Below are 13,738 nucleotides of genomic sequence, written 5' to 3'. Positions count from 1 at the left end.
CCTTATCCTTCTAATTTTATAATTATGTTAATGTAATTTTGTTTGCAAAACCTATTAAATCGATCTGAATAAAATTTGGTACCTTGAGACCTGAGAAAGGTCATAGAATAAGTTTAACCGCGGAAGTCCACGGGAACGGGAACGAAAATGCAGGCGAAGCCTAGAGCGGAAAGCTAGTAATATACATATAAAACACAATTAAATTTAATGTACATAATTACCATTAAAACAAAGGTAAAAACAGTAAAAATTAACAAAAACTGATTGCCTTTTACAGATTTGATAATAAGTTATCAAGACGCAAGTGGGCTTATAATTTATTCATTTTAATATGCAGATATATATTGTAGAAGCTGGATGAAGAATGCATGAAACGAAAAATTAGAAAGAAAAAAACATTCTTAACATAAAACATTTATTTTATTAATTCAACATTAATTTACAAAATATTTATCATACAGGCTAGTCGCTATATCTACATAGAAAAATGGCAAATATTGTATCTTTTTCATTATGTTAAATGTTAATACTTATAAACACCAAATACATACAATATAAATACAATATATGAGGTAGCATTATTCATAAAAAACCAACTTTCACTTTGTTACAGTATTGGATTTAACCAAACGAATTTATTAGTAAAATAAGTTTCTTTTGTTATTAACAATTATAGCACAGAGTTTTAAAAATATAATTTTACCATTAATCAATTAAAGTTATTAACTTTCCACACTTTATTTTATATCATAATTTTTTATGATTGCTGAATTCAGAAATCCGTCATGATAGCTTAGTTTATGCGATTTATTTCGTCTTTGTACTTATTTTAACGTTCACTCGAAGCCATTGCTCTTATACTGCCTGTAGATATCTTGGAACATTTCGCGGCAGTTCATTTTGACCTTCAATTTTGAACAGAGTAGGAAGACGCCAGAGAGTTTGCGATGCAAGGAATATATTTCTTCTGGGGGTGGACATAGTCTGTGCGTTAGTATTGTGGGCACGAGGGATTGTATTCGCTTCGTAGTGCTCTGTGAACCAAAGTCGAAGCCCTGTGAGCCTTCTTTGGTGAATACTTCGCCCATTATCATAACTGTGTCCACGTGCGTTTCTTCCATTAGCTGAAATGTGAAAATAGACATTAGATACATATATGTAAAGGGGAAATTTTTGAAATTATTCCCTGTACAAAATGGGAATTTACATCATGGCCTAATTTGTCTTTTTTTTATTTAATTACTAGTGGTCCGCCCCGGCTTCGCTCGTGGTACATATTTTGCAATAAAAGGTAGCCTATGTCCTTTCTCGGGTATCAAAGTATATCCATACCAAATTTCATGCAAATTGGTTCAGTAGTTTAGGCGTGATTGAGTAACAGACAGACAGACAGAGTTACTTTCGCATTTATAATATTAGTATGGATACATATATTTTAAAAATAATCTACTTACCAATTTGAAGAAATATGTAGTACTAATATAAAATGTGTCATAGTGTTTTAATAGGAAAGCTCAAAAGCTAACATTATTAAAATTACACACCTTAGACTCGTAACCTGTTAAGAATTTCATATCACGCGACATCTGTAGAATAGCATCTCGATCACCCTCTGACGCTGCGTTTATAATCTCAATGTATTGATCCATAAACTCTTTCGAGTATTCACGCGTCGCACCGAAATCCAATAGAACCAACTAAACATATGAAAACAACAATGTTAATCAAAGCATAATTATTAACAAAATTCAACATCATTGTCACTTCACTTCAGTATTGGTTTTCAAAATTGCATATTCTACAAATCTTGAAAATTATTATTTGATATGTATAAATGTGAGTATTTACTCACATCCAACTTTAAATGAAAGCTAATTTCTCTAAAACTATGATTTTTTTAAAGAATTATAATCACGGAGTAATATTTACTTAAGGGGCTGACAAGACCAAATTGAAGTTATTTGAGCAGTTTTTTAAGAAAAGATTCTAGCCCATCAAAAAAAAATATATGTTAATATTCATCATATTTCAAAGACCGTGGACGGACTCGATACATAATTGGACGAAATCGGCTCGATAGAAAATAATTGCAAAGATTGCTCTTAAAATCATCATTAAACGATTCTATGTCTTTATTTTTTGACATACGGGCCTGCAATTTAAAACACGAAGTCAACATAATTATACCTGAACCTCTAACGAATCATGTTTCGCATATCACCCACACTTTTCCTTAAATCACATATTTTCTTATTATTTTCTTCTACGACCTGGCCCCGCCCTGTAACAGTGATATTGCGCTCTCGTTTGCGCACATTGTCCAATTGTATGGGAGTAAACGAGAGCGCAATCACTGTTAAATTTGGTCTTGTCAGCCCCCTTAAACTGCACTGTTCATCAAATTATGCACATGACACAAACAATACAAAAAAAATACATGAGAAAAGTCCCGCAGAAAATAACGTTTGTTACGTACACTAATATTTCTTACCTGTTTAGTATTGGTGTTATAAAAGAAGTTCGCCCAATTGGGATCCGTCTGCATACAACGCAACACAAACATCTCTCGCAAGCAAAGCTGCATGATTTTATAAGCGATGTCGTATCTCGTCTCTTCGTCTGCATCAAATAGCTTGTCTATGGGCTGGCCATCTATTAACTCTGTGGTCATCACTTCTGGCGCACATAAATCGTCTATAACAAAAAAAATGTACTCAGTTAAAGTATGTTAAACAGTCTATGAATTATGTTTATTTACACATAAACACAATTAACAACAATAAGAGCTAGCGCGCAAGCGCAACTTTTGTCTCCGCAACTATTTTGTCTCTCCCATCAACTCTATGGGGAGTTGCGTCGCTACGTGCGCGCACTTTCTTACTAGCCCATAGAGTTGATGGGAGAGACAAAATAGTTGCGGAGACAAAAGTTGCTCTAGCGCGCTAGCTCTTAATAATATTTTCAACTTTGTATTTATGCAACAGTAATTTCATCTTAATAATTATGAATTCAATAGTATTTACAGAAATAATATAGCTTACAGAAAGATAGCTTTGAACAAAAGCATTCTTACATTATACATTCATTCCAGGAGTAAATACATATTAACAAAACGTACCTATAACTTCAGGAACGTAATACTCGGGGAAGGGCGCTAGAAGCCTCTTGAACTTTCTAGTACATTCCGCCTCTCGAATGTAATCCACTTCCCAAGCAAGCTCCTTCTTCGCAACCTCCACAACATTATCTATGAACATGCCCTTCGGAAATACATTCCATACCTAGAAAAATATATTCGTCTAGTTGCATATTTAATTTACATACTTGAAAATAAATATGCTAGGTCCACACACACAACTAACCACACAAACACACAAATAATTCAGTAGAATTGGTGTAAGTTGTAGCAGTGAGTAGGCTGAAAGGAAGAATACTTATAAATGTTTCCATTATATATATTATATATTAGATACTAGCTAACCGCCTGCGGCTTCGTCCGCTTTGTCTAAAACCTAATAAATTACATATATACTAACACCTTCCTCTTGAATCACTCTATCATGAGTGAGTCTATCTATTAAAAAAACTGCATCAAAATCCATGCGTAGTTTTAAAGATTTAAGCATACAAAGGGACATAGGGACAGAGAAAGCGACTTTGTTTTATACTATGTAGTGACTTACTTTCTTATTTCCCAAATAAAAAATTAAAGGGGTTACCTAACAATCAATAGCAACAAATCGAATAATTATAATATCGTTGTCATATTATAATAATAAATGAATATAAATTTATTGTAAAGTTCAAATAAACAATAAAATAATAAGTTATACCTTTAGAACACCAACGAGATTATCAATGTCACTATTAATTCCCTTGGCTACACCCGGATACTGCACTTTCATAGCCACTTCCTGACCACTGTGTAGAACCGCTAAGTGTACTTGGCCTGATTAAATAAAATATATTAATCAATATTGTCTGTTAGAGAACCAATTAGGGTAGTCAATTTGAAGTTCGATGTTTAAACGGAAAGTAAAGATATAGTGACTTCAAGGATCTTTGAAGGATTCTATCCAATTTAATACACACTTTTAATTTATTTTTTCTATCTTCTTCTTCTTCTTCTTCTTAAAGTGCCTTCTCCTTTGGGAGGTTGGCGATCATTAGGGCTATTTCAATTTTGGAAACCGCTGTTCTGAACAATGATTTAGTGCTCTTCCCAAACCACTGACGAAGATTTCTGAGCCATGATATCCGTCTGCGGCCAGGTCTCCTTCTACCTGCCACTTTGCCCTGCATGATTAGTTGAAGGAGTTCATACTTCTTGCTGTTACGCATCACATGACCGAAATATTCGAGTTTTCTTTTCTTGATTGTTGTCAGTACCTCTGTTGTCTTTTGCATTCTAGCTAGCACGGTGGTATTTCGTACACGTTCTGTCCAAGATATTTTAAGCATCCTTCTATACACCCACATCTCAAACGCTTCCAGTTTTTTGGACATAGTCTCTGTCAGCGTCCAAGCTTCCATACCGTAAAGGAGTACAGAAAAGACATAGCATCGTGCAATACGTGTCCGGAGCTTAATGTTAAGGCGTCTGTCGCATAGAACTCGTTTTAACTTAGTGAAGGCACTACGTGCTTGCTCAATCCTACAACGAATTTCAAGGCTGTGGTCACCTCTATCATCAACCATTGTGCCTAAATATCGAAATTTGGAAACACGTTCAAGAACTAGACTATTGAGATATAAAGGTTGTGTGTAAAGCTCTGGTGTTCGGCTAATTGTCATACACTTAGTCTTTTTTGCATTGATGTTAATACCATAGTCAGCACTCACGGAAGCTACAGAATTGACCAGATCTTGTAGGCCACTGACTGACTCCGCGATTAGTATCGTATCGTCTGCATATCTCATGTTGTTAAGCAGTTTCCCATTAAGTGTGATGCCATGCGGGTTGTTGTCTAAAGCCTCTGAGAATATAGAATCGGCATATAAGTTAAACAACAAGGGAGATAAAATGCAACCTTGACGTACACCTCGCTGAATCTCTACGTGTGAAGATAATTTGCCATTTATTCTTACATTTGCACATTGGTTCCAGTACAGATTTCTTATTAAACGGCAATCCTTATAGTCTAGACCAATTCTCTCGAGCACCTCCATTAGCTTAACGTGCTGTACCTTATCAAAGGCCTTTTCGTAATCGATAAAACAAACAAATACATCCTTGTTCATATCCCAGCACCTCTGTATCAACACTTGATAGCCAAAAAGAGCATCTCTAGTCCCAAGACCGCTTCTAAAACCGAATTGGGTGTTCGAAAGCGTCGCTTCACATTTCGAGTAGATCCTATTGTGAATTACTTTTAAGAATAATTTCAAAACATGGCTCATAAGTGAGATAGTTCGGTACTCGCTACATTTCTTGGGATTCTTTACTTTGGGAATTGCTACGAATGTTGATTTGAGCCAATCTGATGGGATTGTACCTGAATCATAGATAGCGTTAAAGAGGTTTGTAATGTAATCTAAATTACATTCCTCAATTTCCTTTATAAGTTCGATTGGTACTTCATCCGGTCCCACGGCTTTTCCGGTTTTTGCCTTCGAGATAACGTTGCAGATTTCGCCTTTTGTAATTGATGGACCCATATCATAACAATTGAAGTCCCCAGGATCAGGTCGTCTATCGCGAAAGAGTTCTTTTACATAGAGTTCCCAAGTAGTCAGTAGGTCATTGGTGCAAGTGGTGTATTTGCCATCACTTTTAAGAATAGCCATTTGGTTACGTCCTTGGTTTTTAGGTGTAATAAGTTCCTTTATCTTCTTATGCATGCCAAAGCTGTCATACTTCTTGTCTAGATCTTCTATTTCGGAACATAAGTTACCGTACCAACATTCTTTTGCTTGTCTTATCTTTTCACGTATTAGGGCCTGTATCGTATCATACTTTTCTTTGTTTGTTTTATTCTCGCGTCTCGTTTCCATTAGATCTAAGATTTCATCCGTAATCCATTTACTCTTCTTTATTCTTGGCGGTGATGCTGCTAAGATCTTGTTGCTAGCGTTAATAATAGAAGTTTTTAAGGTTACCCACCCTTGTTCCGTGTTTGAAGAATCAATAATATCATTACCCTGTTTCAGCTTACAAATATTGTCATTAATAGCTTTATGAAGTTCTTTTCTACATTCGAGATCTTTCAACTTGTCAAGATCGATTTTGTTACTTGTTCCGCGACGACATATTTTCTTCAAATTTACCTTAATAACAGCTACGACAGGATTGTGATCAGAACCAATATCTGCACCAGGATACGTCTTAGCAGATTTTATGCTATTTCTATGCCTCTTACTTATCAACAAGTAGTCTATCTGGTTCCTTACGATCTTATCCATCTTATCGGCCGGTGATCGCCAAGTGTAAAGCCTACGTGGAGGTAACTTAAAGAACGTATTGGCAACGATGAAATCGTGTTCTTGGCAGAACTGCACTAGTCTTTCCCCCCTGTCATTCCGAATGCCAAGCCCAAAACTTCCAACAACATCAGATACCGCACCTTGACCAACTTTGGAGTTAAAATCGCCTGTGACAATTGTTAACTCATTAGATTTAGTCAATTTGAGAGCTTCTTCTATTTGACTATAGAATGTCTCATTCAGTTCGTCACTTTTGTCAGCTGTGGGAGCATATGTTTGAATTATGTTGATGTTGAATGGCTTTGCGTACAGTTGTATTAACATAACTCGGTCTGAAAGGGGCAAAAAATTTCTTACACATGATTGCATTTTGGTTCTAAGAAGTACTGCAACTCCATATCTATGATGTCGACTGTCGTCGCTACCAGAAAAGTACATTGTAGCATCACCGGATGTTAATGTCCCACTTCCATACCATCTCAAATCACTTATACCTAGGATATCCAGCTCCATCCTGTTCATTTCCTGTACAAGGTTTTCCAACTTTCCGTCTTCATATAAACTGCGGACATTCCAAGTTGCTATCTTTATGGCTGACCCGGAGATTCTTAGCACCCTCTGGCCACTTAAGGCCTGCCGGGGACTGAGGGCCATGGTTATATTAGTCTCAGCCATAATGACATCCTGGGAAAAAAATAATGTGGTGGTTTTCCGTTGCCTTCCACATCGCTGTTTGCTGTCCTAGAAACCAAGGGTTTCAAGTCAACAATGTGACTGATGACTGTACGTGCTTACTAAGCTCCCACTCACTCAGCCTATCATCTACGCAGCTGCCCGTAGTTGAAGGAAAATGCCTATTTACTGGCGGCATTGACTCGCCATGTCACAGCGTTTTCATTGGATCTTTGTAGTATTTCTTGAGAGAGCCTTTCCTAAGGGCTCTCCACTACACCCTCCAACGCTGCCGGTGTGTGGTCGGGGACTGCACTCGGCAGCTAACTGTAATATCTTACAGTCGTTCCATTATCCGCCACCTATGGACCCCGGTAGTAGCTCACACCTAAGCCCTACCTATTTTTTCTATGCAACATTTAAAGCTTCATTTAAACTACTAAAAACCACATCATCAGAATCTAATGATTTTTTGTACTGTATCAAATATCTAAAATCTACGAAGAATGTTGTGGTAATGTAAATGTAAGATGTACATATCATTTTAAGGCCATAAATAAAAAAATAAAAAATAAACTAAAAGTTACCACAATTTTTTTTTTCATTAAAAACCTGATCTTTTATGATCAAAGAGGAAAATTAGATGAGTTTGTTTCATAGATTTTCAACAAACCTATAGATGCAGCAGCAAACGGCTTCTCTTCAAAGGACTGCACCCGATTTCGCCAATCAGGCCCGAGCTGTGACGTCATAACTTTCTCAACTTGCCACGTGGGCATGAAGTCGGCTGACTGACGCACGCGCTCGAAAATTCGCTGCAAGTCCGACGGTATCATTGACTCGTCTTGTATGCTCAAGAGTTGTCCCAATTTTAGGGCAGCACCTGTTGGAATAAGTATGATATATATTTCTCTCGTCACGGAATCACGCATGAAAGGATGGACCGGTTTAGACAATTCTTATTTTTATGTGTTTGTTATTTAAAGAGGAAGGATCTTTTGAAAGAAGAGCTTGAGAAATTTGTGCCAAACATTTTAGAAAATGCGAAATCATAACGGCCATATTTACTTCATGGGTTTGACAATTTGCACAGACAGGACGTCTGTCGGGTCGGCTGGTGGAATATTAAATTTGATATGGGGTATCCCAGAAGCTCAAAAGTGGAAAATATTTTTGTATTGTTTCAGTAAGCAAGAAATATGATTATATCATACATAAGTATGTTAGCCAAAGCCAAACATTTGTACTCAAAATATATATTGTGTATACTAACTAACCTCTTACTTTGCAAAGCGTGTCTACAATCCTTTCAGCATTGGCTGGAGAGAGGAATGCATTACTGGTGTCATCCGGTTTCCCCGTTACGGACTGCAGAGTGTTCCTGGCATACTGAGCCACTGTGCCCACTCCCAGACCAGCTGCTAACGAACCAAATGAAATCATTCTACCTATACGTGAAGATGGAACTACTCTTGGCTTGGAACTTGCGCTCAACTGTGAACAAAAATGATTATGTATATGTTATAACTTCGATACAATATTGCCCTATATGAATATGTAATGTATACATAAGAGTGTGCGTTTGAAGTGAACAGTGTCTGAAGTGAAACGTCATTGGCAAGATCATTGCCTTACTATAGCCCTTTTCACCTATGATGATTCCTGTGACACTTCATCGTGTTCCGAATTACGTATTTTATGTTTAAAACGCCAAAATAATTTTAGTGCTTAGTATTTTTATTTTATGGCGGCTTTATTACCAAAAATATAAAAATGAAACATCTTAAGCTTATAAATCAAAAACAGTATTGTTTAGTTTAATATAATGAAAAATAAAATAACACAAAAATATAATACCTATGCAATTCGTGTACATGAAATGGATCGTTGAAAAATCATAGAGTTGGAAAATCAAATAATCGGCGCCCATCTTGTGATCGTTTGTCAATCGAGTCAATCGTCTGTATGAGTGCATCAGCCTTGTATACAAGTTGCCTTTTTATATTGATACTTTACGTGGTATTCTGTTATTGTTACTTATTGTTATTGTTGACTTTTTGTTGCTGTTTTTTGCTAAGTTTCCATAGTTAATTGTTGGCGAAATGCCGAAAAAGCTAATTTTGGTACTTTATTGAAATCAATTTTATTTCCATATAAAATATTATCGATTATCGGAAACAATTGATACGATTTCAGTAAAGGACATCTCTACGCGTGTCAAAAATCGATGTGTCACAGAAATCATCTTAGGTGGAAAGGACTATACATTACGTGATATTGCCATGACACAATCTTGAATTTTACTCTCAATGCATCTAAAGAAATATCACTTCAATAAAAAGCCCATAGAAAACATCTAATTTATAGAAAAGTAATTTTGTTGTAAGCTATGTCTGTACACTTGTACAGTGTACCTTTATTATTCCTGTTGTATAAGAAGTTAATATAATGTAGATGTTGTAATAATCAGACTGAGCAACACATTCTGCTTGAGAATTATGCATTATTATATGGTTAGTTTTGTTAATGAAAGGCAATTACTTGTCTTTAACTTCATTATTTAAGTATTAGTAAGTTATGAATAGAATAAATACCTACTGATACTTTTAATTTCTTCTTTACAACTGGTTTAGCTGCTGGAGATGGTTTACTCTGCTCAACATCAATAGATGTTACTTTTTCTACTGGATCTGATGCATGTTCTAATACCTTAGGTGTAACAATTGGAGTAACTTTAAGCCGATCCACTTGAGATTTCAACTTTTCTAAAGGCACAACAATTGCATTGGAAGGTATGGATCCAGAGACATTAGTTTGTACTTGTGACTTCTTCAAGCTTTCAAATGTTTTGTCAAATTCCTTGTTCAGTTGTTCAATCTCATCTTGCAATTGGGCATCCATAGTCTGTTTTTCAACATTACTATTAAAATTGGGTACATGCATCAGAGCATATTGCCTAAGACCATGTACCACAACCAAAGCTCTTTCGAAAATATCTTTAGGTGTATCAGGGTTTGCTTTATTTGTAAAGGTGTTAGAAGGACAATTTTGGATTAGCGGTTTAAAGCTTGAGTTATTCCATATTAGTCTAGTGCTTTCTTGTTGTAATTTAAGGCTAGCCTCCACAACTTGACGAATACCCCTCACTACACCTATGAAGTCGTTAATATGAGACATAATATCCCTGAAAGTTAAGTGAAATGTACAGAAAATTTACAGGTTAAACAATAAACATGTCACATAAATAAAGTATATAAAAAGCTCAGAGTTGTGTAATCTTCAAGGTTATTTATAATTTCATAGTTAATGGTATATTATTGCATAATATTTAATTTAAAATTGCACATAATAATAAATAAAATATAAATTATAAATGAATATAAAATATAAATTAAGGTAGAGATTGAATGTGTGTAGGTTGAGCAATTTTTGAAAGTTATATAGGTACTTTAAATTCATTATAGTAATGAAATTGTTTCTTACAGTGATTTTTAATCAAACCGTTATTGTAACGTTTAATGTATGTAATGTAAAACTTCACTTATCACAATCAATTATTATCACAAATCACCGCATATGAAGAGTATTAGGTACAATTTTAAAACCCAAAATCATATCCCAAATCTGAATTCACGTCCAATTTGCGTCCAATTTCAATTCAAATGTATGTCAATGTCAGTATTTGACAGCTTCAAACAGATAATCAACTAAATATCGTACAGATTTCATATTAGATTAAACGTCTTATTCACGGTCCATCTTGACGTACGTCCCGCCAAGGTCATACACGATGCACGACGCAAAACGACCGTGAATAGTATTGACGTACGTCAATAATTATTATTATTACGTTGCTGGATGTGCACGACCAATTTTTCATCCAGCGAGCACCCCCACCACCGCGAACGTCGTGCAGATGGACAGTGAATAGGCTTGCTGTACAGCAGATCAGTGTTACCAACAGAAATTAATGTAAATACTTGGAAACGTGGCCTATTGATATGATTTTTTTGTGATAACTTAGTAGTTAGTTTAGTTTTGTGATAACGTAGTGAGTACATGAGCAAGCAAGAAACAGTTATTTTATATTTTTATGTACACAGGAAATACCCAATTATCATTACTTTTGGATCAACCTAGTACACATGGACAGTTTATATTCAGAAGTTATTATTTTAAAAGAACTCCAAGGCGAATTGTTGAATAACAAAGATTTTATGCAAAAGTCCACTGCAGAAAAATGGCAATTTATTTAAAAAAAATGTCCTAACGAATTTGTTTGTTTAAAAAAAATGATTAGCTATATTATACTCTCTGTTCCCGCCACTTCAGCATTTACTGAAAGAGTCTTTTCGGTCATGAATGTGAAGTGGCGGGAAGAGAGAAACCGAGCTTCATTAAAAATTAATTAAAAATGAGCTCTTGAAATAAATTTAGATTTGGAATGTTTGGATTCATATAATTCATTTAAAAATAATGAAAAATTCTTAGGTACTGCAAAAAGTACAAAAAAACACATTTTTAAAAATATTTATTTACTCTTTATACATCCAGCACAGTGGATTTCTGGTGGTTTCAGAGGTCTCTTCTGGTGGGTAGCTTGATACTTCGGTGGCAACACTGGCAGCCTTGAGCTGACGTACAGCGGGGATGGACCGTGAATATGCGTCGTGCATCGTGTATGACCTTGGCGGGACGTACGTCAAGATGGACCGTGAATAAGACGCTTTACCTTTGTTTGTACCTTTCTTCCCGCTTACACAGGTTGTCCCTCAGAGCGTTTTCACATTGTCCGGTCCGATATCGGATATCGGACGCCTATAGCCGATATCCGATATCGGAGGCTAAGTAAAATGTATGATTTACGTACCTGTCTTTCACATTGTCCGGTCCGATATCGGATATCGGAGCCAACACCGATATTCCCGTGAACTATCGGACGATAATGTTCAGTGTTACCAACTCAATTTTCGAAAAGGTAGTATACCAACAGCAAAAAAAGCACTAGTTTGTGTATTTTCAGTCATTTCTAGGCGCTAAATGTAAAAAAAAAATCCTTTCATTTACTTTAAACCTTTTTATTAAGAAAACATTCATTTAAGTATTTAAAGGCATTAAAAATACGATTTATACGGGAGCTATTTTAATATCGTCCTATAATATACGGCAATTGGCTGAACTGAAGTAAACAAAAATATATTGTGTTCTTAAATTCAACCGTATCTTCGAAATATTAGTATCTTTTATCTTTATTTACTCATTCTGCCTCGCTCCTCCTCCTACTCGGACTACTGTTGTGCTGTAAGCTGTTTATTGTATTGTTGTCATTGAGTCACAGATTTAGTGCTTTGTTTTAGCGCCGATATCAAACCTGTATAATAAATAGCACATCTAAATAATATTAAGTAATTAATAATATCAAATCTTTTTTATATTTTACTTTTCCAGCTGTTTTTGAAGTCGGTTTCTTTATTGTAGTTATTTTTACTGTATGTACAACTACGATCTATCAGTTGATTTTTTTTAAATCAAACCCTTTTTATTGAAAAGAAAATTTACAATACGGCAATTTTGTTTAGTTTTCTCTAAAATTTCAGAATTAGAATGCGGCGACCCTTAGACTAAGGATTGGTCTCCGCGCGCGCGCTACGACTAGATACCGCTCCACCTAAAAACAATAGCTCCGTGAGTGCGGCAACTCAGTTCTGTAGTGTGTGTAAGGCAATTTGTAAGGACGCTAGTGTGTGTGAAGAATTGTACTGCCAGCTACATAAATTTTACCCCATAAATGGGAAATGGGCTATCTTGGAAAGAAGTTTGAAAAATATTTTCATTTCATTTTGGCCTTGCCGGGAATCGAACCCATGAACATGTGACTCAAATCCACTTGCGATGCCACTATACTATCACAAAGGTTTTTTAAAAGTAAAAAAGCAGTAATAAAAAAATAACATATTCAGAGTCAGTTAAACAAGGTTAAACAGAAATAAATTATTGTTATTATCATTTTTTTTATAATATGCGTTAGTACCTAATAGTATTGAAAAAAAAACATTATGAATAAAATAAGTTCAAATTAAAAGTGTGTTTTTGGGATATGCAGTACGGCAACACTAAATGGCGTCGTATTTTCGTAAACAACATTTTCAAAGTACAGGTGAAATATCGAATAATACGATTATTCCTGATGTTACGTGATCCCAGTGTCTTTCTTATTATTTGTTGTATTTTTTTTAAACAGTTTTATGGCACAAACAGGCATTTTACTTCAGGTTTTGTCCAAAATCTTTAGAAACTATCGGTACACCCTCTCCACACAATGCTTGTGACACGACTGGCTCGGGTACGCCGATTTCGGCGTACTTTTAGTTGCCGCATTTTTCGAGTACGCCGGCGGTATCTAGTCGTAGCGTGCGCGGAGACCAATCCATAATCTAAGGCGGCGACCCTAAATTTTGTCAAGAACGCGCGGCGACTTTTGAGCTTGTTTACCATTTTGGTTGTCATGGCTATATTATTATTAGTCTGTGGTATTATGTACATTGCGGAATCTGTGACTGTGAATTAGTTAAAAGGCCCTACTCACGGTTCAACACAACCCACAATCTGCTGACACAATTTGTTGAAGTCGCGATTGAGCGTT

At 35.6% G+C, this 13,738-nt stretch overlaps 1 protein-coding gene across 4 annotated transcripts; it reads right to left on the bottom strand.

Moving 5' to 3' along the window:
- Nucleotides 1-401: 401 nt before the first annotated feature.
- LOC123705215 (atypical kinase COQ8B, mitochondrial) lies at nt 402-10,743 on the bottom strand. Of its 4 annotated transcripts, none has more exons than XM_045653907.1 (9): nt 10,579-10,743; nt 9,694-10,279; nt 8,373-8,589; nt 7,769-7,978; nt 3,834-3,949; nt 3,119-3,281; nt 2,492-2,694; nt 1,545-1,697; nt 402-1,124 (listed from the first exon to the last, which is right to left on the bottom strand). In XM_045653907.1, the coding sequence occupies exons 2-9, from the start codon at nt 10,270-10,272 to the stop codon at nt 837-839; spliced, it is 1,929 nt and encodes a 642-aa protein (XP_045509863.1). In that variant the 5' UTR covers nt 10,273-10,279; nt 10,579-10,743; the 3' UTR covers nt 402-836. The 4 variants fall into 4 exon arrangements, with proteins under 4 accessions (XP_045509863.1, XP_045509866.1, XP_045509865.1 ...); XM_045653910.1 differs by having other exon boundaries at nt 9,694-9,999; XM_045653909.1 differs by having other exon boundaries at nt 9,694-9,999; nt 10,690-10,732.
- Nucleotides 10,744-13,738: the final 2,995 nt, after the last annotated feature.

This window comes from Colias croceus, chromosome Z, assembly GCF_905220415.1.
Source record: "Colias croceus chromosome Z, ilColCroc2.1".
NCBI lineage: Eukaryota > Metazoa > Arthropoda > Insecta > Lepidoptera > Pieridae > Colias > Colias croceus.
Note: the sequence above shows the minus strand (reverse complement) of the source record. Positions and strands in the feature narration are given on the sequence as shown.

What these genes read in the sequence shown, in the direction of transcription:
- LOC123705215 (XM_045653907.1), bottom strand. Translation starts at nt 10,272, where the DNA reads ATGTCTCATATTAACGACTTCATAGGTGTAGTGAGGGGTATTCGTCAA. An exon ending in ATAACACCAATACTAAACAG is followed by an intron (nt 1,698 to 2,491) that starts GTAAGAAATATT and finishes TCATATGTTTAG; the next exon opens with TTGGTTCTATTGGATTTCGG. An exon ending in TAACAGGTTACGAGTCTAAG is followed by an intron (nt 1,125 to 1,544) that starts GTGTGTAATTTT and finishes TTCACATTTCAG; the next exon opens with CTAATGGAAGAAACGCACGT.